At 43.5% G+C, this 23483-nt stretch overlaps 2 protein-coding genes across 3 annotated transcripts; both read right to left on the minus strand.

Moving 5' to 3' along the window:
* Positions 1–1069: 1069 nt before the first annotated feature.
* On the minus strand, positions 1070–12526 carry tor4aa (torsin family 4, member Aa). Its single transcript, XM_037117033.1, has 4 exons — positions 12389–12526; positions 9443–10248; positions 5685–6152; positions 1070–3958 (listed from the first exon to the last, which is right to left on the minus strand). The coding sequence occupies exons 2-4, from the start codon at positions 9446–9448 to the stop codon at positions 3101–3103; spliced, it is 1332 nt and encodes a 443-aa protein (XP_036972928.1). The 5' UTR covers positions 9449–10248; positions 12389–12526; the 3' UTR covers positions 1070–3100.
* Positions 12527–12696: 170 nt separating this feature from the next.
* LOC119029864 (BRCA1 associated protein) lies at positions 12697–23329 on the minus strand. Of its 2 annotated transcripts, XR_005078112.1 has the most exons (15): positions 22931–23329; positions 22513–22674; positions 21414–21633; positions 21133–21322; positions 20871–20984; positions 20474–20622; positions 19915–19990; positions 19688–19826; positions 19097–19206; positions 18931–19020; positions 18738–18841; positions 17976–18115; positions 15316–15541; positions 14655–14815; positions 12697–13687 (listed from the first exon to the last, which is right to left on the minus strand). XR_005078112.1 is itself a non-coding variant. In XM_037117032.1 (14 exons), exons 1-14 carry the CDS (start codon positions 23007–23009, stop codon positions 14800–14802), a joined length of 1815 nt encoding a protein of 604 aa, XP_036972927.1. In that variant the 5' UTR covers positions 23010–23329; the 3' UTR covers positions 14513–14799. The 2 variants fall into 2 exon arrangements, 1 of the variants encoding a protein (XP_036972927.1); XM_037117032.1 differs by lacking the exon at positions 12697–13687 and having other exon boundaries at positions 14513–14815.
* Between the last annotated feature and the right edge of the window lie 154 nt (positions 23330–23483).

Consider the following 23483-nt stretch of genomic DNA (forward strand, 5'->3'; position numbering starts at 1 on the left):
GACAAACCTACATGAGATTTTACTTTATTTATTTGGAAATTATCTTTTAAATTGACGTGAAAATTTTGGGAACCGGAACCGGAAAGGGCGTGGTCAGTTACCATCATCCTGCTTCTACAACAGTCTGATAAACGGCCTCAATAGTTGAAGTCGAATTTAAAAAGTTAGTCGACAGGACGGAGTAAAAATTATAATCAATCTCTAAACGGTGGAAGGAAATAAAACTCGCCCAGGACAGAAACAAAAACATGGCGCCCCTAAAACTGCCCATACATTTTCCCCCAGTAACACAACTGTGTCGTTAGCCAGCGGCTAACAACTGCTAACACACACAAACGCGCGCTTTACCTTTTAAAAGACACAAAACAACGTAAGCACGATTCTGCTGTGAACACTTACCGACAGCAGCTGAACTGAAACCTGTCAAGTACCGAGATCCGTCATGATTAACGGCCGCGTCTCCGTACCGGATGTGACGTGTCCTGGCGGCTACTACGTAATTTTACTTAGAGTTAATAACTTCAGTTGTTATTTTTTTCTTGATGAGGGCCTGCTCAAAAATAATTAATTAAAAATGAAAAACAACCCACCATAAAATCGCCATGACAGGGAACTTTGGGCATCAGACTGGCGTTGAGATGACGTCTTTTTGTACGTTAAACCGGAAGTTAGCATCGCCCTGGTTTCCCTCGACAAAAAAACCTGCGGGATTTTTAATTGGATCTCGAATCATTGCTGAAAATAACATCTGTATCAAACACAGGTTTATGATAGCTAAAGGTATTGTTTAACAAGATAATTGAAACAGATGAACACCACTTTTGTGATTTTAGAAGCATAAATTAAGTCTCTAGTAGTAAAAAGCTAATGTTAGGCTCACTGAAAACCCATTCAAAATACCCATAGACAAAATACCCAAGTACTATTGACTTCAGGGTTTTAAGACTCATTACTGTATACATATTTACCCACAATGTCAAACTAATTACTGCAAACTTCTTTTTTGGTCAATCAAAAAAGTGCTACATCATGTTTTCCAGGCTGCATCCATGAAAGGTCCTGTCCACTGTCGTGTTTACACAGTGTCTTTAATTTCAAGGCGCTCCTTACATTAAAGTTTATATTAATAATATAAACTGATTACAGGACATTAACATATTCAAGACCCATTCAATCCCATCAGATCAGTAACAATCAGATCGTAATGCTAATGCAAGTCTGTGTTGATTTTATTTTTGTTTGTTGGATGTGATCATGCAAAAATATTTTTCTCTAATAAATAAGCTTGTTAGGGACCACATGTCCTCAAACAATGAGAGGTGAGGCCAGGTATGCAGGCAGGATCCACCCTGCTACTAGCAGACTTAGCTTGAGGCTAAATGTCATTAGCTGCTAGCCTATGAACAAAAGCAGCTATTGATATTATTGCAGTTTTTAATCCCATTTATTATCGAAGTAAATCCACAAGCTACACATCGAAGATTCTGTGGAAATCTACAGAATCTGCTGACTTGCACAAGCATTATTTAAAGACATGCTGCAATTCACATTTCTGACAAAATATCCCCAAATCTGCACATTCATGAGGCTATAAATATCTGAACTTCCCTTTTTTTAAATGAATCAAAATTGGTCTCACTTCTACTACATCTGATTGAGCTGCCTGATATAGTAGTTGTAAACTAAAAGAGGAGTTAGAAGGGTTAAAGGGTCAGTTCTCCCAATTCATAAAAATGCATCTAAAATATACCTATAGTGGTGTTTAGCCATTTAGATAGTTTTATTTTTATCTGTCCAGATTTTTTAAAATTGAACTTGGAGATTTCTGCAACTACGTAAATACAGTTAATGTGAAATGAAATTTCATTTTTGGTGATCACAAAATCAAAGAATTATACTGAATCAAGACAGGAGTCATCTAAGTGTTTGTGGGCTAATGCTAGCATGCAAACATGCTCAATATGACACTGCTAGCATGCAGATTTTTTTGCATGTCAGACATGTTCAACATTGTTTTACATGTAAACTTGCTCACATTTGCTGATTAGCATAAACCACAAAGTACATTCGAGGCTGAGTATTGCAAAAAGTGAACGTGGTGATGGCGCTAGATGAAACGGAATCTAGTGTCTCTAAAGCTTTTGCATTTTAATCTTGAGAGGACAATGAATGATTTAACTTTTTGTTATCAAAATCCATCCTGTAGTTGTTGCTATTATTCTCCCAGAAATACAAATGTTAACTTGTTTGAGGAGCTAGAGGAAAGTCAATGGATAACAGATGTTAGCTGGATTGTTTAGCATATATTAGACATAAATTAACCAATACAATCATGAAGATTGATCCTCTAAAGAAACTGATTATTTGTACAAAATTCATGATAAGCCATCCTCATGTTGTGGAGATCTTTTGCTCAGAACCAGAAATGTTGACCTCATGGTGGCGCTAGAGGACCAGCCAGGTGATCACCAAAAGCCTCAGGATTCATCCTCTGGGGACAATGAATGTCTGTGCCGGCTTTCCTTTTTTTTTTTTTGATATATTTCAGACAGAAGTGGTCAACTAAACAGCACTGCTTCCTGAGCACTCTGTTACTAACATTGCTAAAAATCAACAGCAGCGTGTCTTCTCAGAAACAAAACCTTCATTACTTGATACTGAACAGATCTTACTGTCAGCGTTTGAGCTGAAGTATTTTCTATCGAACAAGTAGACCCTGTAAAAAACTGTTAACAGCAGCAGAAATCTCAAAATCTAGTCAAATAAAACCCCAAACTATCTGGATGGCTGGATTCCACTAGAGAGGTTTTTCATAAACTGACCCGACCCTCTCAGGAATGTTTGTGGACTGGGTGTTTTCAAACCTCTTCACAGGATTAACACCGTTACCCCCAACAGAGCTGAACGTCTTCACTGTCCTTTTTCTCTGAACTCACTTCTCTCTTTTTTTTTTACGATCTGTCGGAACCTGCTCTTGAAAGCTTTGGCTCTGAGTTGTGCCATTCAAGTTTCATAAACATACGGTCTCACCCACGTCTGGCGCACTGTTTCTTCATGGTTTACTGAATGCGAAACATCCAAACATTTCCTGCAGAGGATTTCATAGCAGATTCACTTTAGCCACCACCTGCTTGCAGCCTGTCTGGGAATATTCATGGCCCCCTACCGCGGGGTAATATTGGATCTCCCCTGCGAGGCGCTCTATGTTGGAATGATCCGGGTAGAAGCCCTCTCGAGTCATTTCATCCAGGAAGCACTCCATCACGTGACTTTTCTCCAAGAGGCCCAGAGGTAAGATGTCCGCCTCTGTCCACAGGAGGTGGAGCTTCTCCAGAATGTTGCGTAATATCGGAGTCAGCTCTTTAACCAGGTTACTATGACGACCAGAAGCTGACATCGCCATAGAAATACTGGAGGAGTTGTGCAGCATGTGTTTGGTGATGTGTGCATGACCCAGATTGCTCAGGAACAGGTAGATGGCGTTCAGGTATTCGTTGGACTGTTTGGAGGCCACGAGCTGCCACAGCGCATCCAGGATCTCGCTGTGCATGTGCTCGGCCTCGTCGAAGATGAAGAGCGGGATCTTCTCCTCCTCCTCAGCTCGTTCCACCATCTCTGAGATGATAGTGGAGAGGTTGCGGGCGCACTGCAGGGCGTCGGCCTCCTGAGGACAGTGGTGGAGGACGTAGTACTGCAGCACCAGCGTCTCCCCAACCACGGAGCGGAAGTGTCCGGCCAGGAGGCGTCCCAGGTGGCTCTTGCCGACACCGCTGGGGCCGTGCAGGGACACCACCAGGGGCTTGTTGTGGACGTAGGTGGACAGGTAGTCCTTCAGGTGGGACAGCAGACCCTCCACTGCCCCCTGCTGCCCAAATACCTCCCTCCTCAGCGTCTTCTCCAGCCCCTCCAGGTCGTACCTGAGGACGTGGTCATCTAGGTTCTCTATGGCGTTGTACACCTGAAGTGACAAAGTACAATGAACAGTAAGCAAAATTATAAATACAAGACAACATACAGTGTACTACAAGGAACTTCTAACTGGAAGGTGCTCTGTAGTCTGGTGATACGACAATCAGTTTCACCATCATCATCTTTTGACCACAGGGGGCGCCAGAATCAACAAAAACTAGAGTTCTTGCAGCTGCTTTAACTCGTTAAACACTGACAGGAACTAATTCCACACTTGCACCTTTGAATGTCGCATCTTAAGAAAGTCACCAACAACTCATTCTGAAAAAGAGAATATAATTTTTGTCCAGTAATGTAATAGTTTCTGAGTTTTCCTGGAGCTGTTTCATACAGAATACCTTAACAGTGAAACATTTCCTTTGTTTTTTATGATAATGAGTTAAATATTATTTGTTTTCTTGAGGTTCCAAGTTATTTATGCCATTGTGAAGTGTGTCAAGTGTCGTTGTCCCGAGATAACGAGTAGAATTAATCCATCCATCACAGGAAAACAAAAGATTGTTCCCTCTTGTAACTTATTTATCTGTTGACAGTTTCATGCGTGTGTGTCATGTTTCCACGTTTGCATATAATTTACATGCAGCACGGACTCAAATAAATACCATCTACAAAAAGCCAGAAACTGAATTGGTATAAAAGAGAAACACGGAAGTATTTTCACTTCTCATGTTTGTCTTTACTTCTGCAAATCAGCCTTGTCATCTGCATCAATCCTTTTTATGACATTTGCAGAGGAAAACAAGCTGGCGACATCGGCAAACTGGAAACAGGAAATTAACTAGAGCCAATAAAAAAGTTCCTGTTTGTTACTGAGAAATATTCCCTTCACAATAGACCATATCAACATAGCGGGAAGCTAAACTTCTGCTGTTGTGTTCCAGGATGTAGGTCGAATATAACGGAGGGGAGGTTTGTCAGATTCTCTTCTTTTTAATCCCTTCGTGAGCGTGATGTCAGAGGAAAATGGCCGCCCTGTCAACACGGTCGACGCTACAATCATCTCAGCCGCATTAACGTAAAAGGGCAGTGAGGCTTTACCAAACAGAGCCTGAGATTAGTTCATGACAGAGCACGTACCTGAGGCCTGAATGACAAACGATTCAGTCTATTTTTAGTCTGAATAAATATCCACACGTCCGAGCACGTCGATAAAAACAGTCCACTCTCTATTTATATCCTGAACAAGCACACGAGAGCTGGTTGTAAGACAAGTTCCTCAAACTCAATGGTTACAGGAAATATGTGGAAGTGCAGAACGAGAACATGTGTAACTGTTTCTCCACTCTCCACTCATCATCTTTCGGGGTTGTGAACTCTTATTTTGTGTGAGCTGAACTTTTGAGCCTGTGTGAAGCTGAAACGTGCACAAACTGAACCTCACTGACACTAAATATCGTGTTTTTTTCCCCCCCTAAATTCCAACGATTTAACTTGTTGTGCAGTGATGTCATGGTGTACTCCAGGGTGTGTCAGTACACCGTTACATCACCGTGACATCACTGTGGTGAGTGGTTACAGATGCACACTTCTGACTACACCCAGCCACATCCAGAACATGTGACACAAACTGGACACCTTTCTCTAAAACTCTGCTGTTGCGTTGCTAGATCGACTTGCTCGGGCAGATTTGGGCCGCTGTGACATCTGAACCTCGCTTCTATCCAATCAGGAGAAAGCTTCTGGGTTACAGTCACAGTTGTGTTCAGTTGCTGTACCTGGATAAAGACGATGGCGAACAGCAGGTAGAGGCAGTACTTGGCTCGACTCTGCTCCTGCTTTGGTGGGGCTCTCGGCCCTCCGCTGTTAGGAAACAACACCCTCCTCCTCCTCCTCTTCTTCTTCTTCTGAGCGACGGAGGACGTCAGGGCGGGGAAGGCCGAGGGGTCGAAGGTGAAGATTTTGGGGCTGGTCCGTGACGGTGCTCCTGTGAGGCCCCCGGCTCCTCCCATGGACAGGGCCAGCTCCTGACGCCTCTTCTTCATGGCCTGGTACTTCTGTTTGATGCGTATGACGGCGCGTAGAGACGAGGAGAAGCTGGACAGACTCGGGGCCGGGCTGCTCCTGTGTTTGTCATTACTGTCTTCTTCTTCTTCCTCCTCACCCTCCACCTCTTCGTCCATGTCTCCCTCCAGCTCCTCCTCTGTGACGGAGGCCGAGGCGCTGCTGCTGTCCTGATCACTCAACTGCAGAAAGAAAGAAAAAATCAATATCTTATATTCTTGTTGTGACAAATCCACAGTTATTTCCCAATTTAACTCTCAACTCTACGGACCTCTTCATCTTTGAGCTCGCTGTCTTGGCTTTACTTGGTTCTCTCCTGGTTTAAAGGAAAAGTTAAACCAAACAAACTTTATCTGCTCAACCTCATGCTGATAGAAAGTCAGATAAAGTGTCATAGTTTGAGTTTCGCAGCAAAACAACCATGCAGCGTTCTCCTAAACGACTGAAGGAGCTGAGACTTGTTTTAAAACACAAAAAAAACCAACTGAACAAAAGTGAATTTGGGGTCTCATGGCTTCGGAGGACTTATTTCATGTATGTTATATTTCATGTATGTTATATAATATCCTGCTGAGTATATACTATCCTCAGATATTGGACGGGAGGCTCGTGCTCGGGACAGTGTGGGACGTTCGGTGACTTGGTTTGGTTCGAAATCCTACAGACGTGAAGTTTGTGCAACCTGCTGCAGCCAGAAAGAGCTCGTGTTCCAACATCCCCCCCGTGGACACGTAGCATTGCTTTCCTCCTGCGTGTCGATACAGACGGAAGATGAAACTGGCCTTAAAAGGGTCTGCGGATTATCTTGAGCAACTGAGTGATGATTTCTGGGAAGACACATTGCGGCTCCGTTACTCTGAAGAGAAATCCGACACCTCACTCAGCCGTTATCTCACATCAACACAGTCCAGACTGATAAAGAGTTTCACAGGTGAGAGGAAAGATACGTTTGATTTGGTAGTGAACTGTCCCTTTAAATCCAGTATTCTATTAAATAATTCAATACTTTACTGTGCGTGTTAAAGCCATGAGGGGTTTTTATTTGCAGCAGCCAATCAGAAAAGACTTTTCTGTGGTCCAACCATCCTTCCGATCTGTTATCAAATCAATCAGCAACACACACACACACACACACACACACACACACACACACACACACCAGCGAGGCCTGTGCTTCTCACCACAAGTTTGACGTCTGTGTTCTGACTTTACGCACATTAAAGGGGACTAATAGCTGCGCACCTTTAAGGTACGTCTGCTGAAATGACTGCGTGTCTCTGACGGTTGGAGGGGAGCAGTGTGTGAAATTGTCGGCGGTGCAACGCTGAGCTCACTTCCTCTGGTCTGACGGGAAAGACCAAGATTAGAAGAGTAAAATACCACAAAGACGAGAGAGGACGGGGGCTAAAATTGCTTCAAATTTGTGACTAATGAAAGTGTGATGCGGCCCGAGAGAGGCCTGATAACACATCCTGCAGATCGCATCTCACTCTGCAGTCGGATGTTTATTTATCAGCTGAAATGTGTGCAGCGATGTGGACGTGACTCTGTTTCCCACACGATATTCAAATCAAGACAAAATTACTTGGAAACATTCCTGCAGAAACAGGGAAGTGAAATCCCTCCAGGAACCCGAGCCAGCTGCAGAATAACTCCGCTTGTGCAAAACGCACACAAAGTGAGCTTTGTGTCGCTGAAACAGTTTTGAGAACAACTCAAACTGTGGTGGAGACACACTCTTCAGGTTCATCTGCAGAAACCTGTCGCTGTTTTACCATCAGTCTGCAAAGTTATATATTCAAAAGACTCTAAATGACAGCGTGCCGTTACGTCATCTTCATTAAGGAGCAGTTCCCCCCCAAAAAATGTAAATCAAAAGTTCAAATCAGTTTGGGATCTCCAGAGATCCCAAACTGATTTGAAAAGACGTTATTTACACCTTTGACATGTGGCTGATCTTTTGCATTTAGCACAGCGGCTACAGTGAAGATTTAAGGTTTAAAAAGACGTAAATATCATGTTTTTACGCATATTTCCTGTTTGGCAGCGACCTCTAGTGGCTGCAGTTATTATTAGAGCAGCAAAGGAGGACGTCAAGAGAAGTCGTATACAGAGGAAAAGTGTTGTGTATCATGTGTTCGGGTCAAACAAGCTCAAGACTTTGACCTGGGAGAATATATTTAATTAACCAGTTTTCTATTTTATATAGTTACGTGTTGCATTTTATTCATTCTGTTAACTACTGACGACTGTTACACACTACAAACACAACTTACAGTTCTGTTTCTAGTAACAAATGTGTTTCTAAATGGTAATTACTCACATTTATACAGTTATTTTATATTTTATCACTCGTAATCTCTCTCTCAACTCGATATTTCTATTCTAGAAGGAGCAACTGTGATCAATAAAGTACTTCTGAATGTGATCGCTGTATAATTAATTAGTTATTTGAAGGTGAAATGTGATGTTTTCCTACATCTGACCAAACTGCGAGCGCGCGACAGTCATGTTGTTTCCGGAGTTGCTGGAAAGCCGAAGTATTCAGACGTTAGGTGTGAGGATTTGTCGGCTGGATTTGCTGCAGGGAGACATTTTATGTCTTTTTGTTTGTTGTTGGTTTTTTTTTGTTTCCATCTGCTTCAGTTGTTCAGGACAACGGTGCGATGTTCTTCTACTGTGAAGTTTCAGAGGACTTTCCATCATGATCGGTCAGTTTTTTTTTGGTTGAACTGTTCCTTTAAAGCGCATCAGAGTAATTTCTGCTTTTTTCTTTTTTTTTTGTCAGCCTGACAGAAAAAGTAGGAACTACCAGTTACACCCAGAGGAGGACCGATCAATACTGCAGCCGGTGAATCATCCCACTTCTGTTTTTCTCTCTCTGCTGTTGTTGGCACAGCGGAGCGACGGGACGACTCATCAGTAAAGATCCAACAGTGTGTTTTCTCTGTGCGTGTCATCAGACTCCTGACACTGAAGCAGCCTCAGAGTTATAAAATACTTGTGTGCCCGAGACTCTTTTACATCAACACAAAAGAATTCATTGAAACACTCGGGGGAGACAAAGAAAGACGGTATCAGTCTTTTCACATGCAGAGACCTGAGGAGCAGCTGCATACCAGGGAGTTCAGAGCTCTGCAGCATTTTTCATGTTTTCTGTGTCAAAAATGACCTTTTTTCATGTCTAAAATCATAACTGCTAGAACTTTATAGACACTCAAAGCTGAGAAACACACAGACAGACACAGGTTGAAGGTTTTTGCCTCTCTGAAAAGCTTTTTTGTTTGCTTGTCCCTCTGATTGTCTCCTGAGCAGAAGCAGGTACTGAGTTACAACCTCACACCCAGCTGCACACACATACCTCAGCCTGCAGAGAGCAGGGGGGGAAACACATGACGAGAAGAAGGAGAAGTTAAAGCATGCAAGACAAAAGAAGAAAAAAAAAGAAAAAGAAAAACAGCAGGTTTCTGACCTCCATCGTGGCTCGAATGTTCCCTGAAGAGTCCAGAGCTTCAGTCCATCGTGTGGGAGTGAAGAGCCGGAGCAGAGAACGAGCAGCTCGACTCAGGAAGAGCCGTCCTATCGCTCTATCTCACCTCTGAGAGGCTGTTCCCTCCATCTGCAGGCTCCTCCTCCTCCTCCTCCTCCTCTTCCTCCTCCTCCGGCTGCTCGACACGTTACAACAAACTGCTGTATTAACTTTCATCAGGGCCTCTGGCAAACTGCTCAAGTGCTGCTTTTTGCACCTTTATGAACGTATTACAGAATATTTACAGGTTGGATAATCAAATCAAAACCCAGATCTTCATTTACTCAAGTACAGTTTTGAGGTACTTTACATGAGTATTTCCATTTTCTGCTACTTTATACTTCTACTACTCTACATTCAGGAGGTAAAACATCTTCAGTTGCTTCAAAGATTGATGTAGTTTTTATTCAACACGCGGACAGAAAATCACTGATTCTTCTGATTATATACAGTAGATACAGACATAGAAATATATGTATAATTTACTTTAATTTGTATTTTTTAGACTTAAACTGGCCATAACAACTTCTCAGCTTTAACTCATCAGTCTGAAGTTCACACTGATCGCACAGCGTCACGTTAGAGGAAAAAAAACAACACCGTCTACATGCTCCTCAGTTTGATACCAGGCTCGATTAATTAAGGTTGTATTACAGCAAAAAGAAGACAGACTGCAGCCAGAGCAGGAAGAGGCATCATCTCCCCCCCCGGGTCACTATCACCAGATCACACTGGGACGACTGGAATATCTGCAAAACAAAACAAACCTGCTGATGGAGGAGGTGGAGAAGGTGAAGAGGGGGAACGATAGAAACTGAGGTGAAACAAGATGGAGGGAGTTTCTAGATCCGACTGGGATACTTACACTTTGGAGCCACGTTGCAAATACTTTCACTTAAGCACATTCAATATCATATTTTAAGACTTTTAACTCAACTACTACTCAAACACGTGACTCACACTTTTACCAAAGAAATATGTCAACACCACATCTTTACTTTTAGGGAAAAGAAAAGTTGATTTCCCAACTCGACAAGTACTGACTCGGGTTGTATCGTCTGTATTTGGAGAGTTGAGACTCAGAAATCATCTTTTGGTTAATCTTTACAACATCTCTTCTGAATTTCATTAATCTAAACAAAGGATGGAATCAAAGTAAAAAGCACTGAACTGTGACCGTCCACCAGTTAAAACATGGTAGAAGAGGAGAGGCTTGTTCATTGAAGAAAAATGTGATGAAACCAAACCAGCAACCACCGTCTTCTCAGCGGATCGTTTTGCTAATTTCGTGAGAATCTGCTGGTTTTCTTGCGTCTCGTGTGACAGGAAACTGAATATCTCCTGGTTTTAGACAAAAAAAACATTTAAATGGAGTCACTTTTAGCTCTGTGACTGTCAGGTTGTCATTGTTGTGTGGGTGGTTTAAGACTTTAAAGGTCAAACATCAGATATAAACAGAAAACCAAGAGGTGTGGAACATGTTTGCATTGTCATTTAATTATGACTAAACAGAGGAGGAATGTAATTCCTTTATTTAGGTACTCCACCGCTTTAGACTCCTTTTCCGCTACATTCTGGAAGCAAATGTTGCACTTTTTATAACTTTTATTTAATAGCCTGAGTGACTGGATCACAAAATATAGATCAATTTTAAAAAATATGTTTTTTAATGGATAAAGCAAACAAGCATTATATGAAGAAGCTAGCTCTAAAATTGCAGCATAACTACTTAATGATGCTCTTTGGTTGTAGCAGCGACCTTCCGTTAGCAAGTAGCCCAGCTAGCCGCGGAGCTACGAGGCCGTGGTAGCTGACGGGCTTCTAATTGTGCTGTGATGGAGGTCAGTTTGAAGACCGGGCGTTCAAAGGAAGGAGGCGATTTACAGCAGATATGACCAGGAATGGTCACGGCGGACCAAACCAACGCAGAGAGCTGGAATATTTTCACGTTACTTTGTGAACGGAGGATTTATTTGGGCTGTTTTTGATTTAGTTTGTGTCTATATTTTACGATGAGTTAACGAGGCGATTAAGCTCATCTTAGTTCAGTAAAAGAGACGCTTAAATCACGATGGTGTGCAGTTGTTTCGTGAGGAAAAGTTTCGTCAGACTTTTTATCTGACACTGCTATCACGAGGCGGGATGGGCCGGGGCTAGCTGGTTAGCATGCTAACTTCAAGGGACATCTCAGCATTTTTCACTCATTCTTTAACTGCTTTAAACTAAAATTCTGGCCATATCTTACAAACTGACCCTTTAAAGTGATAAACACATCTCACATCAACAATTATATAGTCCATGGATACAATATATAATATAATTTAAGCCATTCTTTTAGCCAACTTTTAGTATATTTTGATGCTAATACTTTTTACTTAAAGCTGCTACAAAGAGCATTCACACTTTGTTGATTCTGGCACCCCCTGTGGACAAAAGTGGTACTGCCCCCCCCATCATAAAGCTCTGGCTTCTAGATTTTCACTGTTGTATTACATCTTAAAACGTCCTTCACCGCCATTAATAAAGTTAAATCTGGTCATAAAATCTAATAATAGACACGATTAGACAGAAATCGACACGGTGACCTCACAGTTGATGTTGAGTCATAACACCTGATCACAGTTTGAAGATTAGAAGTGCTCGACAGGAACAGCTCGAGTGTGGGAGTTTCTGTATATCGACGGTGTGAAAAGGAAGCTGTCAGAGTATGAAGACGCTGTCAGAAAGAAGTCTGAGCTCGACTCATCCGTCACTGCAGCCTCTGTACACAGTTTACTTCCAACAAGCTGCTGAGAGTAAACTGTTAATGTTGCAGGAGGAAGGACGGATTAGTCACTCTGGCCGGCGTCCTCCTGCTGCTGCAGCAGCCGGCCGGACCTCAACACTCACAATGAAAGTTGCTCTCTGATGCTGCAGATGATGATGATATTCATTTTCATTCTGCTGTGACGGAGGACAGCGGTTTCCCACGGTGCTCGAGTCATTCAGCTGTTTCACTTCTCATCCCACGACAAGTTACTGATGCTGGGGGATAAAAAGCGTGAAGAGCGTTCGGAGTAACTTCTCTCTGTGTCATCAAAGCCAAACTGTTGGTCAATTAATCAAGTCGCCAATCAAAAACAAAATAAGCTGCAGAGTACTTTAATAATCGATTAGTTGTTTCAGTTTCAGCCACTTTTCTTTGTCATTCATGACGATACATGAAAAACTTTGGGTTTTGGACAAAAGAAGCAAATCTGTGACACTTCTGAGACCGAATGCTTCATCGTGAAAATAATAAACAGACTAAAGAGGCTCGATGTAACAACTGATAGTACTTCAAACATTAACACTCTTATTGGTATTTCTTTTACACGCTGCTGGACTGTGGATTTCTCTCTGGATTTCTTTGTGAAGGACTTTTTGCGGCAGTCTTAAGGACGCGTGACCTGATGCTCGTTCTCCAGCGTCTCGTCTCAGCGCCGCTAACAGAGAGCAACAGCAGCTACGTCAAACTAAAAGCTAAACTAGCGGCTACAGATAACCTTTAATCAGTGATGATTATTATCTTTATTTGCAGCCCTGACAGTAACACACACACAGGCTTGTGTCGTGACACGCTGAGACAAACAGGTTACGTGACCGCTGCTCTCTGCTGACGCTCCTCTTTTGTTAAAGGAATAGTTCAACATTTTAACACTTATTAATCAGCTTTGTCCAAATGTTGAGGGTCTCTGGAAGTCTATTTGCCTTCATATGCTGGGCTCCATGCATCAGCTACAATTCCACCGATAATGTAAAAATCTACTGCAACTATTTTGGTAGTTTTCACTTGCTCCTGCGGTTTAATAGAAAAAAGGAAGGAAAAGTCTCAAAACAATACTTTTTTTCAGACAAGCCGCCTTTAAATCTGGAAGTTTAGGCTCCAACAATCCCCTAAAATATAAATACTTGAGAGGAGCGAGTGAATCCGCCTCGACACGTCCTACATGCTGACATCGTGCTCCAGGGTCGTTACCTGTCAGGTCATAGATCACTCGGGTGTTTTCACAATACGATGTGTTGTGATTGGTTGCTTTGTACACAGGACGGACGTCTGCAGGTTCACATCTTCAACATGCGAAGGTCAGAAAAATGAAAACACGACCTCGGCGGGCGCTTCACCTCCTCGTGGCTCGCTCGCTCGTGGTGGGAGAATTATTTCAGGTCCTTTAAGGAAGTGAAAGCAGCGAGCTGTGAAAAAGCTGCAGAAATACTCTGATACGAGTAAAAGTCTGAGCAGGGAAACGTTCTGTAAGTATCAAAACCAGAAGAACTTGTGCACCGGTGTTTTTACTGAGGGATTAACATCCACTGTGCTGAATTATAATAACTGGGCCTGCAATCAAAGAAAAGATTTTACTAAATTAACTGATTGTTTTGTCCACGGTAGGAAAAAGTACGAACACTTAATTGTACTTGATTAGATCTTTCAGGTATCTGTACTTTACTTGAGTATTTATTTACAACTTCTGACGTTACTTTAGTTTGCGAGATGAAACAAAGCCGTAAGAAGCCGTAAACAGACAGAGAGGGAGGCTGGAATGTGGAGAAAAGGCGTGTTAGTGTCTCGTATCTGCAGAGAGTTTCTGATTTTCTCTCTTTGTTGCTGCTCGGGACGCTTTACCAACCCAACATGTGTCTATTTGACGTCCTGGGAATGAGACTCAACAAGCAACTGTCTTTGTGGTGCGTTCAGGAACAGCTGGGACAAAATCCTGCTGATTCTACCTTTAACTTTAATAGTCTTTGAGTTATATCAACATGACGTGAGCTTCAGTTAGCTTTGAGCACAAATGTCCTTCAGAGGGAGACTTTTTACTCTGATACTCTGAGTCCATGTCAGAGCCTGAACTCTGTTACTGTACTGAAGGAAACAAGCTGGATCAGAACTTCTACTTTGACTCTGAACTTCTACTGGATGTGTGGACTTCTGCAGGTGTCACAGCTGATTCCTGATTGGTTACTGTGACTGTAGATAAACTGAAGTTCTGCCTCTATTTGCAAACCAAATTGTGTTTATTTTCATCCTGAATGCAAATGTGATATTTCTATTTTTTTCATCAGAGTTATTTAACAGTCCTGTCTAAGACGTCCTCACGCTGTGGTTCTCGCCCCCCGGCTGGGACTCACTGACCTCGCTGATGGAGGGTGAAGACACTTCCTGTTCCTCCCTGGCAGCTTCCTGTCAGAGGTCTCTAACTTGCCAACACCTCTCAAGACAGAGCAACATGACGATGCAGCGTTTCACCTCCACCTCGTCCTGACAGAAGTGTCTCTCACTATCTAGAAATAAGCCTTTAAAAAACAACAACAACATTTCAGTATTTTACTTAAGAATAAAACAGAACAAAGGTTTAAAAAGGAGTCTTGAAAACAGGATATCAAACATTCATCTAGCAGCTTCTCTTCACTCAAACACGGCAAGGAAACTGATCTTAACATTCAAACGAATCATAAACACTTAAGAAGAGCTAACAACGGGGGCATGAATGAGCATCGTCTTGATCAAATAAAACAGATTACGACCAGAATAGAAACTCTTGTCAGATTTGGGGTTTAGCAGAGTAGATTTACATCACACAAATGAAAAGCTTGTCGTGTCTTTAATGACTGAGCATGTTTCCACACCTCTTCTCGTGGAAGCTACATTAAGGTGAGGTGTGAAAACTGTGCAGCCGAACATCTTCGCTTCTCCTCCGAGTGCTTTCTGATGCAGACAGCCATCAACATGTGTCCACGCTGAGAGGCAGCGACTGTTTCTAGCATGTTCCAGTAGAATTTAACCGGCTGCCTACTTCCTCTTCCTGCCCCGGCCTCTCCTGCCCCGGCTCGAGGAGGGGCCGGCTCCTGCCGAGCCCAGAGCCCCGTCTGACGGGCTGGCTCCGATGTTGATCTGTCCCTCCTGGATCTCACTGCGAGCCTCCGGAGGAAGGTGTTCGATCTGCTGCTGCGTCTCCAGATAAAACATGACGTCTCTCAGCTGCTCCTGCAGCTCTCCGATCGCCACGTCCTTCAGATCGCCTGCAGGAAAACACCACACCAAATTTGAAATTACTGCATTAAATTGTCAAAAAACAACGAGACCTTTGTTGTTTATTTTGTTGAATCGTGTTCTTACTCCATCCTAAATGTTTCAAACAATGTTCAAACCCAGAGACTCTATAATTTCACTCAACGTAACAGCGTTTTTCATTTGGTCGCCCGACATAACTTGCAGGTAAACGTGCGACAATACATCAGAGAGAGAGGAAGGAAGTCAGCAAACTAAAAGTAACAAATTAAACTTTGAAACATGAACTCATCTGTTCCTGCGCAGGTTACGTCACATAGATTACCAGATAAAACACAACCTGCGGGTTAACAACAACTCCTGTAGATGCAGAATAACATTTCTTTAAGCTGCAGTAACAGATTTTTTGGCCACTTGGTTGCTGCAGACGCAAGAAATGAACACAACATGAACACATTTAGTTTAAAAGTGTATGTGGGGATCTTTGTAACATGGTCATACTGGTGTCAGTCTCTCTTTAAGCTCCATTATTGATTAATCTGCTCATTTAGTGTCGTACATGTCAGAAGATAATGCTACCACAGTGAACAACAACAAAGATATTTGGTTTGATGTGACGACATGCAGAGACAAACAGGATTACATTTCTGTTTTTGCATGAAAAATTACTTTAACAATCCAAACTGGTGTCAATAATCTCTCAGTTGATCGACTAACTCGACCTCCTGGACGAAGTCTCTGGCTCTGCAGCTGCTGAACGCTCCTCTGTGTTCACCGGCTGGTCTCCTAACTGTGTCTGTCATGATGTAGGATGTAAGTGTACCGGCCTCAGCGTTGAGGTCAACACACAGCTGTGTGAACTTCCTGTCGATAACAGAGAGACTGAAACAAACACCAACACCTGTAAACATTAGAGAGGCGGCGAGAGGAGCGAGGAAACCTACAACTCAACAGAAATAACAAGAAATCAAAATTTATTCTACAGATTTTAGAGACATTCATGTCGCCCGCAGGATGAATTCTAATAACTCGGATCATCCTCTGACTTTTCCTTCAGCGCCATCATCTGTGCAAATGTGCAAATGCTAACGAGCTAACAGGCAAAACTCAGACATGAGGTGCGTTAAGAGTCGCATACGTTGTCTTTCTACCTACAGAACAGATTGTCACATACAGGATACGTACAGTCGGACACTTCATCACACATGAATCTCAACATCAGCACGCGCTTCAAGAGTCCACGATCGTTCCAATACTTGCAAGAGAATCTGCTTGGTTGAATTTATTCAGACACGATATGCGCTATCAGTCGAATTGATTAAAAAAAGTTGTTCCACGTGTCATTTTCAGGCTGAAGTTAGAAAATCTTTACAGAGCGACTCAACAGAAACATCAGTGTTGATTCAGCCTGAGTCACAGGCCCGAGTGGAACCTCAACATCAGTCAGCTAAACTCTGACTGAAGTCACTTAAAACAAACACACTCGGTCACGCTAACCGCACGTCAGCAGGAAAATTGTGGTAATTAAAGTGCTTGAATGAAAATCGACTCCAGCGGGAGAGAATACGGTGGCTGGCCGTGGATTAAACATTCAGCACTGCTCTCATCAAAACAAGTGAAATGGCACATGGAGTGTGCACACACACACACGCACGCACACACACACACACGCACGCACACACACACACACACACACACACACACACACACACACACACACACACACACACACACACCAGGGGACGCTTGTTTAAACAGTCCTCATCCTGGGAGCTGAGCGCTGAAGGAAAAATACAGGTATGTCTAAACTGTAGACGGAGAGTCTGCGTTCGGACCTCCAACCTGACATTTACGTTGCCCTCAGGGGAAACTGTGACTGAAGTGCAGGAGGGCTCGTTAACTGGCCTGTGATCTGCACTGAATCCGTCCCTCACACACACGTTTATCTCTTCCTGAGCAGCTCCTGTCCACCTGTGTGGATGTGACAGCAGCTCTATAGTGGAAAATTTGCTTATCATTTGCAAATATTTCCATTTGAATGAGGAAGTTCTCGCTGACTGACGGCCACGAAACAAAAAAAAAAACAACAAAACAAAAAAAAAAACAGCTCCAGGCACACACATGAATATGAAACAAGAGCCAAGAACTCTTGTCCCGAACATGTTCCTGTTCCTCTGGATTCTTCTGGATTTACTTTGTGTATATTTGATGTCAAGGTTGTGACACAAAGCTCTTTGAGCAGTTTGTTTATTTAGACGCAGCAGCTGATGATCTAATGAGACTCGTGAAACATCCCAAAGACCGAAACAGACTAACAAACTAAGACGCAGCCTCCGGACACAACTGTCATCAACGCAGAGCCATAAAAACACTCCGACTTCCTCCATGGTGAGTGTTTATCCAGCAGCGTGCTCCATCTTTGTGCTGCGACTGAATTGAACTCACCGCTCTCTTTTCCTCTGCGCTCCTCCTCGGCCAGCTGAGACTGCAGCTGAGCCTGATTGGCTCTCAGGCAGCGGTTCATCTCCTGCTCCTCCTTCAGCTCCTGGCTCAGCTTCACCACTCGACTGCTCAGCTGAGCGCACCTGAACACAGCGGAGCACGGACGGGTCAAACTACAGCTCATCACAACTTTAGTTTGATTTGCTTACAGAAATCTTCCTTCAGACATCGTTGGAAACTCACAGGTGGATCTGTGGTGGTAATACAAGCTGAAACATCAGCCCAGGAACTCACACACACAGTTAATGGTTTTTATTTACGATCTGTGTGTTTCCTGTTCCGACATGTCAAACTCTCTGCTGGGAATAATCAGACCAGTTGCTTCATGTGAGCCCAGACTGAAGGCGTCTGCATGCCGTGTCTGATTTAAAAAAGAAGCTCGACCTCATGTTGAGTGGCTCATAATCACACATCGGTTCTGAACAGGTCCGATTTTCTGCGTCATTGCATCCCGTCTTCACGTGACGCGTAATGAGGCGACATTCACATGATTGTTTAAATACAAAATATTAGGAACGCTGAATAAAACTGTTGTCAGTAAACACAGTTTGCCTTAAAGTGACTGCAGTGTTTTTATTGATGTTTTAAGCAGCACAACAATGAGACACAGACACACAACGCCAGGACTGAAAACACTGAAACACAAACAGTCTCTCAAACCAAACGAACACCGTGACACCACAACAAAACAGATGCTTCACCTACTTCTTCTCCATGGCCTGCTTCTCTTTGCTCATGTCTCCGAAGCGTCGCTCCAGATTATCACAGCGCTCCAGAGTCTCCTTAAACTTGGCCTTCATGTTGTTTATCTGAAAGATTTACGTGCACAGAACGATCAGAATAAAACGACGTCAGAGAGAAAACACGATTAACGTCTGAGCTGAACGTGGCGTCGCACCTCCTCGGCCGTCTCCTTCTCCAGGTGGACGATCTTGTTCTCCCAGTAAATCCTTTGAGACTCCAGCTGACTCGTCAGCAGGTACGAGTACTGCAGAGAAGCAGAACCCGTCAGAACATTTCTGTGTTCATCGAGCAGACGAAACACAGGAGCAGGAGGATCTTACCTCTAGTTGAAGTGCGTCGATCTTCTCGGCGTGGCAGGTGTCTCCCTCACACTCGTACTGCACCATCTTCCCGTCCGTCTTACTGGCCACCAGCCGATGAACGTAGTTATCTACGACCGCAAACATCAACACGGACCGGTCGGTTAGTGAAGCATAAAAAACACCGGCATCGAGTGTGATGATCAGATACTGACCAGTGTAAATGTGAAGTTTCAATCCATTCAGATCACTTTAATCATATTCAGTGACTGTGACTGATGTGAGTTGGTGTCTTATCTCTCTCTCTTTATATGTGTTGTTTTTATGTGTTGTAATCTGAACATCATTGTGAAACAGCTTGTTGTCAATCAGCTCCTGTTTAAAAAAGCAACTAATAACAGTAATCAAAAAAACATAATTAGGCGACTGTCAACAGAAAGTCATGATTTAACGAGACGACTCAACTGTTTTTTAGTGTTTGTCTGCCATCTAGTGGCTAAAATGGATTAAAGCAGCTTCATAAATTCTTGGACAGGATTCAGTCTTGTCATTTACAATCTCCATCCTCAGCTGTCAACACTGAACACACACGCAGACTAACGAGTGGAGTACCTCCTGCGTAGTCCCAGACTCGGTGGTTGGTGAGCTGCATAGCGTACGTATGCTGTGTTTCCTCAAAGTGCTTGTAGGCATGCCGGCTAACGTAGCGACCACAACCGATGTGGCCGCAGATCAAACAAATCCACAGGTTCTAACGGAGGAAAGAGGAAAAGCTTCAACACAAAAAAGGCTCAAGAGAAATAAATAAAAAGATCCGGCAGAAGATGGAGAACATTTACCTCCTGCACGCCGCACTCAAAGCACTTGTTCTCCTCCACCGGTTCTGGTGTTTGACAGTACCGACACACAGGACACCTGGAAACAGAGCACATATTCATCTATTGTGACACCTGTGTGTGTGAGTGTGTGCAGTGGCCCTTTGTGAACACAGAATAATGGATGTGAAGAGCACAAAAACAAACAACACATGACGTGAAGCCCGCAGAAATAACCAGTGGACGAGGAAGAATGGAAAGGAAGGTGAGGGAGCAGGTGATGGGAGAGAAAGTTCCTTTATTTACACGGTTGTTGATCAGTTCTGCATTTAAAACTAAATGTCATGAGCTGTTGCACACATGCAGCAGGAGTCACACGGACAAATCTGAATCCAAAACAGATTTTTATTTATTCACAACTCTAATACAAAAAGGTCAGAAATGACTTTGTGTGTAATTTTAAAAATCTGAATTATATCAGTCGCAAATATCAAGTACTGGGAGACAAAGAGCCATGATATATAACATCCTGTAGGAACCACAGTAAAGTGTGTGTGTGTGTGTGTGTGTCTACACAACTCACGAGGCGTCTTCCCACCGCTGGAGACACTGGCTGTGGAAGCTGTGGTTGCAGAGAGTAGTGAGGATGCCGTTAACTGACTCATCCATCCTCTCCAGGCACACGGTGCACTTTGGCAGCTCGGTCAGCTCCATCACCGGCAGACTGGCTCCCTGAGGAGGAGGAGACAGAGGGGAGGAGGTCAGAGAGAAAGGAAACGCTGTTATTTCAGCTCAAAGTCAAACACCACAACCTCAACAACCAGGTCAAAGACAGTAGTCGATATTCACTTTATTACATGTTGGTCACAGAATGCAGTTGTGCTCCCAAAGACGCACTGATATCATTTGTATGTTTGCTCGATGTCTCTGTTCATGTCCAGCGTCACTGAAAAATGAGACTCTCCCTGAACTGAATTTACCTCTTCAGACTTAATAACCTCGGCCCGCTCGACGTAGACCAGCTGGCACACCGCCTCCTCTATGGAGTTGAACTGGCGGCCGTTACACGCCGTGTAAAAACTGTCTGCGTCTGCCTGAAGGAAGACAGAAGAAAAAAAAATAGGCAGGTTAAAGTCAAAAATATGGCCATGAAAATGCTTCTTAAGTCTGAAGCTGTAAAGTAACTATCTAACTTTCTCTCACAGGTTAAAAGCTCCAACCATGACCGTGCTGAGATCTCACCTGTGTACAGAACTTAATCAGAACCATGTACTGGTTCGGGGTCGAGTCCCGTATGATCTTCATGTGCTCCATGACGTCATTAAATGGTGCCAGTAGCTTCATGAGGTCGTGGCTGGTCATGGTCGCTGGGACCGTCAGGATGCAAACCATCGCGCTGCGTCGCACGTCTTCAGTCAGTGACGTCATTTTGCTGCAGAAGAAGAAATAAATCACTAAATAAATAAACTTCCTGTATTTAAACAGCAGATAACCTGATTAATAAACTCATCAGACTGACTCACTTGGTCTTGTAGAGGTGCATGATGCCGTGGATGATCTCCACTGAAGGGTTCCCACTGAAGAAGGAGATCTGCTCCGGCAGCTGCTTGGAGGGCGAGTCAGGAGCAGCACCTTTCGCCTCACCGCTGTCCGGTGAGCCCTCGGTACCGCCCGGACCGTCTGCTTCAGTCTTTGCTGCCTGAGGTTCTGTGCTCTGCTCCGGGTCTTCACCTCCTCCTTTATCTAGAGTCAAAGTGCAGAAGTTTAAAATCTACAAACATTATCTGCCACTAGGGGGCTCACTATCAAAACAAAACAAAAGACATCAGTGTTTTGTGTTGGGACCGGCTTCATGTGGGGCACAGGCAGTGATCAGAACCGGCTCTGGAGACTCTGTTCTGATACTGACGGGAGGAGAGCGCAGAGATTAACTTTCATGTTTTGGGATTAAAAAGGTGATTTCTCTTCACTCCTGTTGATCAGCCTGACTGCAGCAGTGGTTGTCGGGTGTTTCTGTTCTGTACTGTCGACTGCTGACTGGAGCTGGAGGGGAAATGGACTTTACTCCATGAACGTAACATTACAGAGAGGAGACAGAGAATCAGAACCAGAACCAGAGTCTCTGCTGAGTGTTTACAGTAAAATAATCCGGCTGCTTTGAGCAAAGAAACACAAATGTGGTGAATACACCCTTAAACAAGGATTTATCTGATGTGGCTGAGGTACAAATGTTCACAGAAGAACGTTTTATTCACATAAAGTTTAGTTTCATTCTCCAAGTTCTCTATCCCAGAGGTAACAATCTGCAACCAGATGAAACACATCATTTCCTTGAATAAACGTGGATTTCTCTGGGCTTGAACACTGTCGGACACATTTGGGATAATACAAGAAGAACTGCTCAACATATGAACACAAGTCCAGACGTGTTCATACTTTTTAATGCAGAATTCCTGCATGATCTATATCAAGAATGGTTTTTATAGGCTTTGCTGGCGATAAGAAGATAACAGTTCTGGCAGCGTTATCTTTTAAGAGCTCGACAGACTCTAATCTGATGATGCACTATGCTGGTTACCATAAAGAACCAGTTTTTAGTGTCTCTCCTGGGCATGTCCTCACCTGGGCTGGGCTCAAACGTTTCTATCACCATGTCCCCCATGGCTCTGCTGCCAATGTGCTGGTGCAGGACAGTAGCTCTCTCCAGATCCGTCTTTCCACTCAGAGTGTGTTTGGCTACACCCAGAGCTTTCTCCTGCAGCTCCTCATCTGACATGTCTTCCACTGGAGAAGATAAGAGACAGGCCACAGAGTCAAACTGGACCTCAGAGCACCTCAGCAACACCGACACACAACATTCACATTAGCTGTAGTTGGGTTAATGCGATTAATAATGTCTAGTCATGCCTGAAGTGAACTAGCTAGCAGACAGAAGGCGCTTCAGCCCTGACAGACTGGCATCACAGCTGGTTAGCTTCCTGGCTAACGCAACACAAAAGCAGCGTTTTATAACGCTGACATTAAGAGAAAGTTAGCTCACCTGCACAGTACTGGAAACCTTGTGGAGAAGGAGACTGGTCGGCTAATTCCAGACGGATAACGACCAAAGACACACTCATGTGTTAAAAAAGAGACGGACACTTCTACAAAGAACAAAACAGCCCGGTGTGACAGCTAGCTACGTTTCAGCTAGCTAGATGACTGGCAGGCTAATAAGCTAACGGCTAAGTATAATTAGCCGTTCTACGCAGAAACTTTGTTGCTCAGTTACACCAGCATGTCACTTATACTCTTCTAGGCTTCCGCCGACTAAAACCACAAACATTACATTTATATATTTTTTTTTTTTTACAGATAAGACACAGTTAGTGTCAAACACTTTAAGCTAGCTACCCTATCTGTGTATTCACAGCTGTTTCTAGCATGTTGCTCTTCTTCGTGTGCTACATTAATCGGTAGGTAATCGACCTCCGGTGTGTTGCTGCCACCTACAGAAAGCAACTGTGTACTACACCCGCCATTCATTTTTAATGAGAATAACTGTAAATGACTGGAAACTATTTAATTACTCTCCTTTAAAAACAACAAAGGGC

This window comes from Acanthopagrus latus, chromosome 12 (genome assembly GCF_904848185.1).
Source record: "Acanthopagrus latus isolate v.2019 chromosome 12, fAcaLat1.1, whole genome shotgun sequence".
Taxonomy (NCBI): domain Eukaryota; kingdom Metazoa; phylum Chordata; class Actinopteri; order Spariformes; family Sparidae; genus Acanthopagrus; species Acanthopagrus latus.

Bases quoted from the DNA above. Each gene is read 5' to 3' on its own strand.
- tor4aa (XM_037117033.1), bottom strand. The intron at 3,959-5,684 runs GTACAGCAACTG...TTGTCACTTCAG, and splicing joins TCGCCATCGTCTTTATCCAG to GTGTACAACGCCATAGAGAA.
- LOC119029864 (XM_037117032.1), bottom strand. From the start codon at position 23,009: ATGAGTGTGTCTTTGGTCGTTATCCGTCTGGAATTAGCCGACCAGTCT. The intron at 19,827-19,914 runs GTAAATGTTCTC...TTCCTCCGTTAG, and splicing joins TTGAGTGCGGCGTGCAGGAG to AACCTGTGGATTTGTTTGAT. The intron at 15,542-17,975 runs GTGAGTTCAATT...GTTTTCCTGCAG, and splicing joins GCGCAGAGGAAAAGAGAGCG to GCGATCTGAAGGACGTGGCG.